General features: G+C 37.7%; 1 protein-coding gene across 2 annotated transcripts in view; it reads right to left on the bottom strand.

Moving 5' to 3' along the window:
- LOC129724274 (D-beta-hydroxybutyrate dehydrogenase, mitochondrial) overlaps positions 1–14,946 on the bottom strand; it is a 196,184-nt gene that overhangs the window by 161,893 nt on the left and 19,345 nt on the right. For both annotated transcript variants that reach the window (XM_055679006.1, XM_055679007.1), the window contains exon 3: positions 9,817–10,074. In XM_055679006.1, the coding sequence (XP_055534981.1) occupies positions 9,817–10,074 (258 nt within the window). The remainder of the gene's footprint in view (positions 1–9,816; positions 10,075–14,946) is intronic.

Genomic DNA, 14,946 nt, shown 5'->3' with positions numbered 1-14,946 from the left:
AATGAGAACAGCACGGCTGTCATCCCTGGGTGCTCCCCACGCCGTACCGTGAGAGTTGAAATCTCCCAGGATAAGGCGTGGAGTCGGAAGCAGTTCAGCTATTTCTGTCAGCTGCACCCGGTTAATAGTAGCTCTAAGCGGAATGTAAACTGATGCGACAGTGAGGCCCTCACCAGCAATTGTTATATGGCAAGCAACAATTTCTATACCGTCAATTACTGGGAGAGGAATACGGAAGAATGTGTAGCATTTTTTGATACCAAGGAGCACTCCGCCATAAGAGTTTCCTCGGTCTAAACGGATGATATTGAAGTCTGGTATGGCTAGTGTCGTATCAGTTGAAAACCATGTTTCAGATAGCGCGAAAATAGCGCATTTGCTATCGTGAACCAGAAGTTTAAATTTATCTAATTTGGGGATCAAACTTCTACAATTCCATTGTATGATCCTTGTTGTCGATTCGTCACTTCTGTTGTCTGATTTAGACATCGAAGGATACGAACGCGAGGAGGGGCCATTTGGTGCTTAGTTGCTTACCCAACATGCAGATTGTTGGAAGCCAAGCCGAAATCATACTTTTAAGGGAATCAGATAGACCAAAAGTGGTAAATATCCATTCAACGATCATTTTGAATGAAATTCGCCCATCAGTGGCCGGTATTTCAGATTCCGATGACTGTTTCGTGGAGGAAGCAGATTGTTTTCCTGGTAGTTTGGGAAACTCTTTTTCGAAATTGTTAGCCTCGGGATTAAGTTTGAATCCTGGAGGTGACGATTTTGCGTTGTTTTGCTTAGGAGGGGTTCCTCTTGGAGTGTCTGTAAGCGTCTTTTTCTGCTCCTTTCTAGGAAGTTTAGGACAGGACGCGTTGGGCCGTTTTCGCACTGCTCCGCTTGACGGAAGCGGTTGATATGTCTCTTCATCATCATTGGATTCGTCATTTTCCAAGCTGGAGTATGGATTTTCCTGTTCCTGTAAGGCAGTCTTTAGCATCTGTGCAAATGACTGCTTACAGCGTTTCTTGGTCGCTTTTTTCAACGCTTCTGAGCGTGATTTATATGTTGGGCACGCTTCTGTTTTATGTGGTTTACCTCCACATAGACAGCATTTTACGTCCCGTTCGCTACAAGTGTGGTTAATCTCGGAGATTTCACCACACTTGGAGCACTTAGATTTCTTATTGCAGTGGGTTTTCGTGTGCCCTAACTGCAAACAGTTCGTACACGTCATGACTTTTGGAAAAACAGTCTTAAGGGTAGTCGAAGCTTGTGGAGCTCAAAATCAATAGCTAAAATACCTTAATCAATAGCCAAAATACACTTAACACTTAACCTTACCCCAAAACATCTGAAAAACAAATCACAAAAAATTATTATTTTTCAACTTTCCAGAGAAGGGTCCCCCCTTAAACAATAATGTTCTTTCTATTGATTGCTAAGGTCTAGTTAGAAAATTAAAAAAAAAGCATTTCATAAGTGTTTCCTTTCCATATTTCCAAACCCATTCCTTACTCGATGCAGTGAACCTAAAGCAAATCACAAGCGTCCCAAATACCTACTCACTATCAGTGCTGATAAAAGTCATTTTCCCCAGCAAAATTCTTCGAAAATTACAGCCAATCATTTTCAATTTTCACTGCCAATGATCGCAGCACTCTTTCAGATACACTAGATTTTCTTCCTAGTAACGTGCTGTTATACTCAGATGAAATAGATCGCGCGCATTGTTCACGGTTACGGAATAAAATTTGACGACAAATCCAACCAAATGATCTTCACTTCAAAGCGAAAAAGAAAAACAAACAGTCCACTCAACCAAAATAAACCTCACCGAAACACTTTTTCACTGCCACTGACCGATGCCTTGACAATCTTCGTTAACTGATAAACTGATTTTGTTGTCTTGCTTCCATTGCATGAAATATAATGAGATGTTTTGACAGTTCACTTCCATGCAAAAAGCGGGAAGGGAGAACTCTGAAAGGATTGTAAAAAATAACGTTTATGGATGCTATTTTTCACTTTCACTCAAGAGTGTCAACAAATATCAACCACTATATATATAACCACTCACTATGCTCATTCACGATCGTGGTGAAGAGTAACGTAGCAGATAACGTAACGCACCGCACTTCGCTGTTTATCAAACCTAGCTTATCTAAATGCAGGCGCTTCGTGTTTACCACAGTGGGTTTCCGAAGAGATGCTAACTTGAAAAAGTGTTTATTGATAATAACCCTCTAGTTCCCAAGCCCGCCTTTCGACGGGCTTCATCGTTTCCTTCTTATTTAAATTCACGTCTTCTTAGTTTTATCTATCTAAATACTTTGTTTGTTGAATCGGATTAATTTACCCGATAAATCAGTTGCTAAAAACAAAAAAATCGTAAAAATCAGAAAAAAAATATTTTCAGCGGACAGTGAAATGGAAATCACTGGTATTCTCTCATTTATTGGTAAAAACAAACAATAAAATTATTAGTTGGTAGAAAGAATATTGTAGTTTTTGGTTAATTTATTGTAGAAGTTAAGGAAACTAATACATCAAGTTTTTTTCTTTGGAAAATAGTGTTTTCCAAAGGGACGACGCCTGGCAAAATCAGTAACGCAGATTATAATCTTGTCTTTGAAAACCTGCAGTGGGTTTTCTAAAGATCTTAGCACACCATACAAATGGTTCAAATTTAATCTACTTCAATATATCTATAATACCAAAACGTTCATTTTTTGACCATTTCACATTAGGTACGACAGAACACTTTCTGGAACATGATAAGAATAAACCAGGCACATGGGGCACTTGCATTAAGTGTAATGTCTATCTGCAAGCTAGTTAGGACTTTTTCAATGAATTTCATATTTTTCAAGAGAAATCGAAATTCAGAATCTTAAAAAGTTTATTTTTCTAAAAATCATTGTCTTCTTTGAGTTCGAAGTTAACTTAAAAACACTCGAGAGATCTGCATTAACAAAGGTACAAAATGCGCAGCAACACCAAAAATGCCACTTTTAGGCCTCTCATTTAATTTTTTCTAAGTTGTAGTTTCACCAAGAACATTTTGACTAAGAAAAAATGTCTATTAAAAATTGATTTTCGCAGCTTTTTTTCGCCTACCTGCCCAACCCCGCCATTTGACGGGTTTCACTGTTTATAAACTATTTGAATAGAATTATTTTTTTTGACACAAATCTGACCATTAAATCAGCGTTCTGAGATTTTTCATCAAAATCAATAGCTTGGGCACTAAAGGGTTAAGGAGATTATTAAAATAATATAGTTATCAGGAACTATGATGATATAATATATCTACTTTGTACATCATTATCAAATTTGAACGTTACCTACACTGTGACCTAAATTCCAAAATAAATTTGAAAAAGGCATATGGTTTATTGAAGAAGTATGCGATTGCCATATTTTAAACACGAAGAACAATGGAAGCACAGCGGGGAAGTATCCGTTGGCGTCACGAAACCTCATAACTCCTTGACAGTTATTCACACATTGTTGACAAATTACTTTCTAAAGCATCTATTGTATCCTAACAATGTAATTCCAACGTTATTTCAACATTTTTTTTTCTTTAAAGCATTCTTCAATTAAAAACTAGTTGGTTATGTTCCTTTTACCTGACCTCCTGTTGTTTAATTTGATCTCATTTAACATAAGTACTGAGCGCTTACTTATGTTGAAAATACTTCTCACTCAGGTTCAAACTAAAGGGTGATTTTCTGAGAATTTGGTTTTTCTTTAAAAAAACGCATTTTGAATGGTCCATACGAAAAGTCCAATGTTGGGTCACTTTTTCGAGCATTTCGGCTGGTATCTCGCGAATAACGCGTGTAATGTTGTCTTCCAAGGCTGAAATTGTTGTTGGCTTATCCGCATAGACGAAAGACTTAACGTAGCCCCACCAAAAATAATCTAGCGGTGTTAAATCGCATGATCTAGGGTCCATTTCGTGAGATGAATTGCTCACCGAGCTCATTCCGCAATAAGTCCATTGATTTGCGCGAAAGATTGAAGATAAAGATGACGGTAATTGAATCGGTATTTAAAATATCCGTCTAATAATTAATATAATAACTAACATTTCACTCGTGATGTAACCACTCTGATGCTCCAATCCGTTCCAGTTCGAGCTGGCTTGGCATCGGTCCGAAGCTCGGTACAGAGTTTGGTTACCAATAAGGCAAACGCTTTTGTTTACAAACAATAACCCGGATTTTAAATATCGGATTAGAGGTAAACTTAGAGTTAAAAATAGCCATCATCTGTAAAATTCATAGTAAATGAATCTTACAGTTGACAGTTACCTTGCCAAACAGTCCCAAGCCTGTGCTGTACGTAAGTGTCGTCTCCACTCCACTGTATAGCCTGGGTGGGGTCCGTAGGTCAGCTTCCACCTGATTGATCCATTTTGCCCGTTGTGCCCCTGTCGTCTGACATTCTTACGACGTGCCCGTTCCACCAAACCTGCCAATGTTACCGGTGTGGACGATAGATGGCTCCCCAAGCAGCTCCTGCAGTTCGTGGTGCAGTCGTCTTCTGCACACTCCGTTCTCCACCCAAGGTGGTCCACAACACCATCCGCTCAAAGACCGCAAGGACGCATTGGGCCTCCACAAGCTTTATCCATGCCCCATGGCTGTAGAGGATAACCGTTCTGAGTTGGATGCGGTGGCGAGTTCTACTCGATCGTACGCAATTTCCAGCCCTTGTTTTTTTTTTCCTGACGAGACTAAACCACTGCGACTATTGAGAGTAGATCTATTGTGGTATGCTCCGCCTTACTCTAAATGCATTCAATTTGGCACATAACTGATATGGAGCTGATGTTCAATTTGATTCGAACATATATACCAGGCAGGCACACACTTCGAATGAAGTATAATATCTGAGAAGGACTTTGGAATTCTTTACCGAGGATACGCAGCCTGTGTTGTATTCGACATACGCATTCACAGAGTAGTTTCCGAGGTGTCGTTTTCAAGTCTGCCGAAGCGGCACCGCTCATAATCGAGTCTGCCTAACTTCTTGAGATGATACTTTTTCGGACATGTATCAGTTAAAAGTCGTATTTAGGTCATTTTTTGTTGAGCCTGAGTAACTCCACGGTTTTCCCGCGGTTTCGTTTGATTTTTTTGAATTACCAATTTTGTCTTACGACCATCCTCTTCCACTCATCAAGTTCCGTTGTTAAAGCCCATTCTCAGTCATAATAACCTGACTAACTACATTCGAATTTTTACATAATACCTAATGTTGCAAGTAATACTGTGTACGGCACGGAAACTACGGCACGATTATTGTCGTTAGTCGAGAAACTCGGTTCCCAATAGTGCTGGGACTATCCGGATAAGTGACCGCGGATATCATATGACTTAGAGTTTTTGGGCAAAGTAGATATAATATGGTAATGTTAATATTTGTTAATATGTGAAACCAGAAAAACCAAACGAACACTGCAAAGTCGGGTGTTTTCGTCAATGAAATAGTCTGCTGGGAGGCAACAACAATCCATCCACTGTTTCCTCACAATCGGATTCTTCGGGAACCGAAAAAAACTCACATTCCTTACTGTTTTTTGTTATTACACAAAACGCACTTCATTTTATCTATCTCTATCAAACTTTATCAAACGAACTTGTTTTAAATTTAAATACAATAACTATCTTTTCACTCTGACAATAACAACACTCCGTTGAAGTCAACTGGAACTTGAGCAAAAAGGGGCTGCCAGAAAAATATTTTGGTGGATACATAAAAAAACCGTGTTGCTGTTTTGACTGAATTTCTCTCTGCGTCACTCTATCTATTCACTCTGTGTAGAACTAGTGTAGGTTTCGTATAGGATAGAAACGTCAACATAAATCATTCTACATCGTCCGCCAAAGAGTCAACACCTAAAATAAAAACCTGAAAGTGAAAGTGAAAATTGTTAAAGTCAAAATATATTTTTTTAGTTTACAATGAACCCGCAAGATGAAATAGCAACAACATCATCAGCTATCGAAAACCCAATGAGTCATATACCCAAGCATGATGTTGCTGTTTTGGGTGTGTCTTCTGATTTGAATGATATTAATTTACCAACCGATCTGGATATCTTGAGATATTATTTTTACTTAAGCGAACGTGCAAAAACAGAACAAAAAAAGTTTTCTTATAAACAATTCTCTAATCACGTAACAGATAGGTTGGTTGGAATTTGAGAAAAACTTGGTATGGAAATAATTTCAAAAAAATATGTTGCTGTTAAATTGAATAGATTGGTTGACAAATACCAAGCCGAAATTAAGAAGACGAATAGAGACCTTTTAGTGTTTACCGGTACTCTGAACGAAATTTTTTATATTGGAGCATGTTAATGCGATTTGACGGCAGCTCAATGTAACTGCGGTTTGGTTCCAGAACGCCTCAAAGAGTTTATGCACGATCAACATAAACAGAGAAGACTAACAATTGATGCATTTCTGATGGAAATTGAAGAGCAAGGGACATCGTCATCAATGCCAACAATGCCAACATACGAAGATCCCGATGATACAACATACGTAGACGTACCGATGACGGTTGATGAAGATGTTATGAATAGAAGCACAAGTTCACAATACACAGAAAGATACGATTGTTTTAACTTTGCCTTGATGTGTGACAGATTTGGTGTGTCTGATAGAGTAGCGTCAGCAATGGCAACCAGTCTTTTCAAAGATTTTGAAATGAAAGATCAGCATGGCGAACCTCTCATCATGGATAAATCGAAAGTTCGTAGAGAAAGAGAGAAATGCAGACGAATAGTGCTCCGCAAAAGGTTTGATGATTCCAGTTTAATAGCGTTTTCATTCGACGGCAGAAAAGATGATACTTATACGAGAGAAAAAATTGATGGTAAGTATCATAGTAGGATGGTAAAAGAACCTCACCTTGTTATTTTGAGAGAACCGAATTCTCGATTGATTGGTTACGCAAGACTGGTGAGGAAAGTGCTGAATACAAAACAACAAAATTGAATGAATTTTTCAACGATAAAAACATATCTCTGGATGCATTGATTGGCATATGCACTGACGGTGAGCCAACAAACACTGGCACACACGGTGGAATTATACGAAGATTCGAATTGCTGCTAAAAAGACCATTGCATTGGTTTGTTTGCCTTCTACACTTCAACGAACTTCCGTTTCGACATTTGTTTGGGGTTTTGGATAAATCATCCACCACTGGACCAACATCAACAACCGGGAAACTAAGCAAGCAAATTGAAAATTCTGAAGCTCTTCCGGTAAGTCATTGCTATCACTCATTTATTATAATTTTCTAACATTTTGAATGGTGAAATCATAATAAATTTCTTTAATTATTATATATTTTTAGGTGGTGAGCGACTTTCAGAGAATTGTGTTGGAAAATATGCCTCCTGTTGCAGAACAGCACGAATATTCCACCGATTCGCAGTACTTATACGACATGGCACATGCAATTTCTAATGGCGTGGTTTCTGTGGATCTGGCTAACATAAAACCAGGGAAAATTGTACATTCTCGCTGGCTCACCAAGGCCGCGCTAGATTATAACGATTATATGTGACAATGAAAAAACCACCTAAAAATTTAAGAATTCTGGTTGAATTTATAATTAAGGTTTATGTGCCAATGTATTTTAATATCAAGTATTACAGCTCTGTCGTGTACGGTAGTGTATTATTTTTCAAGTACATTACTTGGGCACAATTTCTGGAGCCAAATTTACGCACTGTTGTCAATCATGTAATTAAAAATAATCCATATTTTGCACATTCGGAAAATATCTTGCTATCAATGTTGTTTGATGATAGGAAAGAGGTGCGCGACTCTGCTATCAAGAAAATTTTACGATATCGAGACAATGTTGAAGACCCATCGGAACTAAGAGAAAATAAAAAACCAGATAGAAACTTCCATTGCTTCGATCACACGAAAATGATCGATTTGACTGATAAAAATAACGTATTTGAACCACCATTCACGCGAATCATTCCGTATGAAACATTGATAGCATATTTAAATGAAGATGATTCACCATTTACTGATCCGCATATTCCATTACATATACAAGGAACGGAACAACACGTTCAACTGCTAGCTAGCGTTTCCAAACGAGTAATATCGGAAAATGTAGAGGCTGTTATGGAGGCGACATTAGAGAGCCGTGCGAAATTGCCCAGTGTTGAAACCAAAAAAGACTTCAAACAATAATTTTTTAGTTTTTTTCCTATGTTCTGATCGAATAAATTTTTAAAGAGAAAACAAAAATCCAAAAACAAAAAAAACATTTTTTTCCTAAAAACTTCATTTGTGCGGAAAAATAATAGCCATTTCACTGATTTTTGTCATATAAAGTGCCAAAAATGGTGATTTTTTGATATTTTTGTACAAGGGACATCAGAATTCATTTTAGAGGTATGGTTTCTTGAGAAAAGTATCTTATTTTGATCCCTAAAATCCGAAAATCATGTGTGCCTAAGCGATTTTTAAATCGACCCACCCTAATATATATATATATATATATATATATATATATATATATATATATATATATATATATATATATATATATATATATATATATATATATATATATATAAATATATATATATATATATATATATATATATATATATATATATATATATATATATATATATATATATATATATATATATATATATATATATTATTTGTTTTTTTTTCCTGAAAATATTTTTTATGTCAATTCGATTGTCTTGCAATTTTGATTAGTAGGTATTTGATTTTTTGGCTAGTACACTAATAAACCGGCTTGTAAAACTCAGTACTATGTTTATTGTGCCTTTTTAAATCGTGAATAAATTTTAACTACATGCACATAACTGAAGTTTTTGAACCATGGTTTTATAATTATCTTTACCAAAGCACTATAAATGATTTGAAGGAAAAATGAAAAAAATACCAATTAAGTATCAAAAGTAAAAGTATAAAACAAACAATATTTACCAAAGCACTGGTATATTCTGCTAACTTTTACACCCACCACCATCCGAGCTTACATCGATTCGGAATATTGTTACCACCGTGGACACGTTTTATGTCTCTATCTGTACTTTACGGAAGGTCATCCCCATCGATGGATTTACGCTGTTACACCATCCCTCCGGGCGCGACCCCGTAAATCCTACTTTATCAGTCACTTACACTACGACTGGAAAGCACATTTGTTGCCTTTGGGAGTAAGCCGCCGCACCGTTAATACATTGGTTTGTTCTTCGAACGATCTCATCGGAACATAGGTTAAAATGTACCCCACATCGCGTCTTGAAATGGCCAGCACACTGCACTGGGGGTCCCTTGGCAGTACCGCTGCCAGCACCATTTCGGATCATCCCTACCGGTGAACGCAAATGCATGCCCCAAAGATTCAACACTCGCATGACATAAAAGAATTGATAATGGGTCGTTAAATTTTATGGTCAAACATAGCCGCGAAACAACGACCAGCTGGCTTTCCTCTGCGAAGTTCTTGCCCTCCGGGATTCGCGTGTGTGTGTGTCAATTGCGAACTGTGTAACGCGGGCTTGTTTACTTTGTTTGTTAATGCTTTAGTGTGCGAGCGGATAAAACAATTCCGGTGTTGACTGTAAATACAGTTTAGTTACACAATTTGTCCTCACTCTCAGGCTGAAAAATTTATGCTAGGAATTTTGTTTTTTGTTCACTTCGAAATTGTGTTCCACCCCGTTTTTTAACGACCATTGATGGGGTAAATTTGTACGCAATCAGTTTCTGAGCTGAAATTACTCACCTTAAGACTGTGGAACCCAATCGCCGCACTAACGGTTAAGATCGAAAAAAAGAAGAACAAAGCGAACGCCGACAACTGACAGATACCGAGAAAGCTCAGCAAGCTGGAGATGATGATGGCGGCCGCGTGGCAGGCGATGATTGGCATCAACAGTCGGTCGATAAGATCCCACGGGATTTGCCGCGGGGCCGTTTCGATCAAAACCGATCCGTGGCGGGACATTCGCCGCCGGACGGCCGGTTGCATCGGGACGTTTGACTGTAAAAGGAACAGAATAAAACAATGAGATGAAATAAAGGTTTTTAGCAGGTTAATCTGAGCATCTCCTCGAGAGTGTCGTTTTAGAAATGTAATGTTTCTGCTCGTGCTAAGGTGTAAACGACTGTAAATATGCTTGAACCTAACTGTATCCCCACTCCCCAGCATGAAAACTATCTGTAGTTATAAATCGCTACAATTGCAGATATACTGCGTCCAGTGACCAGTGCGTAGGACTTTCACATTCACACACGCTTTTGAATTTGTAATTTCTCTCTACACATTCTATCGCAGACAAACAGATAGAAATATAGTACACTTTAGCAACAGCATAGAATGTCAGCTACTGAAACATGTTGTAGGACCATTGTAATTGTACTATTGCGACGTGTTGCATCGTGTGATGTTAAGCAACTAGTAAACTCATGCATAGGGGGGAAAACATATCAATGGGGTAATTTTTCGTTTGACCATAATAACAAACGGCAATCCTGTTGCTAATAAATTATTCCATTGTTAATTTCTGACTGTATGAGAATAGAACAAAAAGTTATGTTAATTATGATGGCGAATTGGTGATGAACCGTCACTGACGGTATTATGGTATTGATGACGTATAAAATCAAAATGTTAAAAGTGTCTGTTTAATTTAAAAACCTAAATTAATCCACCTAGCGGTCAGACCCAGCCTTTCTCATTCAAACTTTTATTTGTTTCAATAAATTTAGATGAACGCTTCAATCCAATAAATGTATATTCACTCTTAAAGTTCCAAAATATTGATGTTGTAATCTATACTTATGAAAATGCAGTCCGGTCTGTCTGTCTGTCTGTCTGTCTGTCTGATCCATAGAGGCTCGAAAACTACCAAACCGATCGACGTGAAAATTTGAATGTAGGGGTTTTTGGTGCCGATAAAGGTTCCTATGATAGTTTGAAACCCCTCCTTCTTCTGGAAGGGAGGGGTCCCATACAAATGAAACATAAATTTCTGCACAACTCAAGAACAAACCAAGCAAATAAAACCGAATTTGGCATGTGGATGTTTTAAGGGGTTTCAAATATGTCCATAATGGTTCGACACCCCTCTCTTTTCTAGAAGGGAGGGGTTCCATACAAATGAAACACAAATTTCTGCACATCTCGAGAGCTAACAAACTAAATGGAACCATATTTGGCAGGTGAATGTTTTTAGTGGTAACAAATATGTTCCATAATCGACCTCAGGCAACATTTTGGATTGTAACTACCACCCAATATGGGTATTTACGGAACCGTAATGATGCACAGAAGCCACAAATCGACTTCAGACAACATTTTGAATTGTAAGATGGCAACTTCCGGTTTCTGGAAAACGGTCTGAAATGGACGATTCCCATTAAATATGAGTATCTCCGGAACCAGAAAGATGGACAGAAGATAAAATTGGCTGATTTTCGTCTATCATGAGAATCTCCGGAAAGAATGATACACAGCAGCTGAAATCGACCACAGACCCCATTTTGGATTCTAGGTTGGCGACTTCCGGTTTCTGGGAAACAGCCGAAAATGATCGAATAACACCCAAAATGGGTTTTTTTCAACCAGAAAGACGCTCAGATGCCAGAAATTATCTTATATACCATTTTGAAATCCAAAATGGCGACTACCGGTTTAGGAAAAACAGCCTAAAATAAACAATATGAGTATCTCTGGAACCAGAATGATGCATGTAGCTAACAATTGACCTCAGGCACCATTTTGAATTGCTAAATTGCAACTTCTAGGAAACAGTCGAAAATGACCGAATAATGCTCAATATGGATATTTCCGTAATCGCGATGATGCATAGAAACCAAACTTTGACCTTGGACACCATTTTGAACTCAATGACGACCACTTCTATTTTCTGTAAAACAACCAAAATAACTAAATACCTCCCAATATGGGTATTTCCGGTGTCAGATTGATGCTAGAAAATCTGCTGAAAATGACCGAATACCACCCAATATGAATATATTCAGAATTAAGGCGATATACAGAAGCCAAAAGTCGAGAATGTTGTCACTTCGATAAAACCAATCATTTCAAACGATTTGTTATTTGACTCTGATTATATCTTATGGCCGATGCGTCGTGCATTTGCAGATTTTTAACACATCGCAAGGAATCAATGCATTTGAAGCGTTCAAATAGTACGATACCATATTTAATTTATGTTGGGACTACATATATCAATCAAAGCAGGTATATTGCCTTTCTCCTAAAAAGGTATAGCAATCACTTGCAAAACCGAAAGTATAAAAGTGCTCCAAAGGACCGAATGGCATATATCACTCGACTCAGCTCGACGAGCTGAGCATTTTCTGTATGTGTGTGTGTATGTGTGTGTGTGTGTGTGTATGTGCAGATTTCTATTCTCACTCACTTTTCTCAGAGATGGCTGGACCGATTTTCATGAAATTAATTGCAAATGAAAGGTCTCATTGTCTCAAGGTCAATTGGGTCTTACCCAATTAAATTTCATTGTAATCGGATTTTTAGTTTAGAGGTTATGTATCCAAATGTGAAAATCATGAAACATCAATATCTCAAAAACTTCACATCCGATTTGAACAGAATTAGTTTCAAATGAACGGGCTACCTAAAATACACTTAATTTTCGAATTTCATAAAGGTAAACCTTGTGGTTCAAAAGTTATGACAAGAAACGTGTTTTGAAGACTACTTGATCTCACTCATGTTTCTCAGAGATGGCTGGACCGATTTTCATAAAATCAGTGTCAAATGGAAGGTCTAGTTGCCCCATAAGACCCTATTGATTTGTTTTGCATCAGACTATTACTTTGCCTGTTATGTTTAAAAATGTGAAATCCAGCTATGAAAAGGAACATATTCCGAAGACTACTTGAACTCACTCACTTTTCTCAGAGATGGCTGACCCGATTTCCACAAAATTAGTGTCAACTAATAAGTCTAGCTGCCTCGTAACACCCTATTGAATTTTACTGTAATCGGACTGTAACTTCTTCTGTGAAGTACCAAATTGTGAAAATCACGAAACTTCATTATCTCAGAAACTACAAAACCGATTTGATCAATATTATTATCAGATGAGCGGGCTAGTTAAGGGTTAACTGATGAATTATGATTGAACACGTGGTTTCAAAGTTTGGCTGCCCTATACGTTCCCATTTTATTTGATTATAATTGAACTTAAGCCACCGTTATGTATTAAATTGTTGATAAAACAACGAAAGTATATTATTTCAAAGATCACATGACTTATTTGAACATAACTAGTGTCATACGAACGAGTCATCTCTCAAACTTACGAATAACAAACTTCATAACAATTTGCTTTGTGGCTCAAAAGTTATGGAAAGAAAAGAAATTTAAAGGCTATTTAAAACTATACCTGCTTTGATTGATATATGTAGTCTCAACATAATTTAAATGTGGTTTTGTACTATTTGAACGTTCCAAATTCATTAATTCCTTGCGATGTGTTTAAAGTCTGCAAATACACGATGAATCGGTCATAGGATATGCTCAAAGTCAAATAACAAATCGTTTGAAATGATTGGTTTTATCGAAATGACATTATCCTCGACTTTTGGCTTCTGTACATCGCCCTTATTCTGAATATATTCATATTGGGTGGTATTCAGTCATTTTCAGCAAATTTTCTGGCATCAATCTGACACCGGAAATACTCACATTGGGAGGTATTTAGTTATTTTGGTTGTTTTCCAGAAACTAACAGTGGTCGTCTTTAAATTCAAAATGGTGTCAAGGGTCAATGTTTGGTTTCTATGCATCATCTCGATTACGGAAATATATTAGCATTTGAAAATGGTGCCTGAGGTCAATTGTTAGCTCCTTGCATCATTCTGGTTCCAGAGATACTCATATTGGATGGTATTTGGTTATTTTAGGCTGTTTTTCACAAACCGGAAGTCGCGATCTTGGATTTCAAAATGGTATTTGAGATAATTTCTGGCCTCTGAGCGTCGTTCTGGTTGAAGAAACACCCATATTGGGTGTAACTCGATCATTTTCCGCTGTTTTCCATGAACCGGAAGTCGCCAACCCAGACTCCAAAATGGGGTCTGTGGTCGAATTCAGCTGCTGTGTATCATTCTAGATCCGGAGATACTCATGTTAGACGGAAATCGGCCATTTTTGGCTGTTTTCCAGAAACCACAAGTTGCCATCCTACAATTCATAATGGTGTTTGAAGTCGATTTGTTGCTGCAGTGCATCATTACGCTTCCGAAAATACCCATATTGGGTGGTATTTGGTCGTTTGCCGCTGTTTTTCCGAAACCAGAAGTCGCCATCTTAGAAATCAAAATGGTATCTGTGGTCGAATTTAGCTCCTGTGTATCTTTCTTTATCCGGATATTATTATATTGGGTGGAAATTGTCCGTTTTTGACTGTTTTCCAGAAACCGGAAGTTGCCGTCTTCCAATCCAAAATGTTGCCTGAGGTCGATTATGGAACATATTCGTTACCACTAAAAACATTCACCCGCCAAATAAGGTTCCATTTAGTTGATTAGTTCGCGAGATGTGCAAAAATTTGTGCAGAAACATTTGTTTACAGAAGAGGGAGGGACGTCGAACCATTATGGACATATTTATTACCCTTCAAAACATCCACATGCCAAATTCGGTTTTATTTGCTTGGTTTGTTCTTGAATTGTGCAGAAATGTAGGTTTCATTTGTATTGGACCCCTTCTTTCCAGAAGAGGGAAGGGCCTCAAACTATCATAGGAACCTTTATCGGCACCAAAAACCCCTACATACAAATTTTCACGTCGATCGGTTCGGTAGTTTTCGAGCCTATATGGATCAAACAGACAGACAGACCGGACTACATTTTTATA

The sequence above is a fragment of the Wyeomyia smithii genome, chromosome 2 (assembly GCF_029784165.1).
Source record: "Wyeomyia smithii strain HCP4-BCI-WySm-NY-G18 chromosome 2, ASM2978416v1, whole genome shotgun sequence".
Classification (NCBI taxonomy): Eukaryota; Metazoa; Arthropoda; class Insecta; order Diptera; family Culicidae; genus Wyeomyia; species Wyeomyia smithii.
This window is presented reverse-complemented; position numbering and strand designations above follow the sequence as displayed.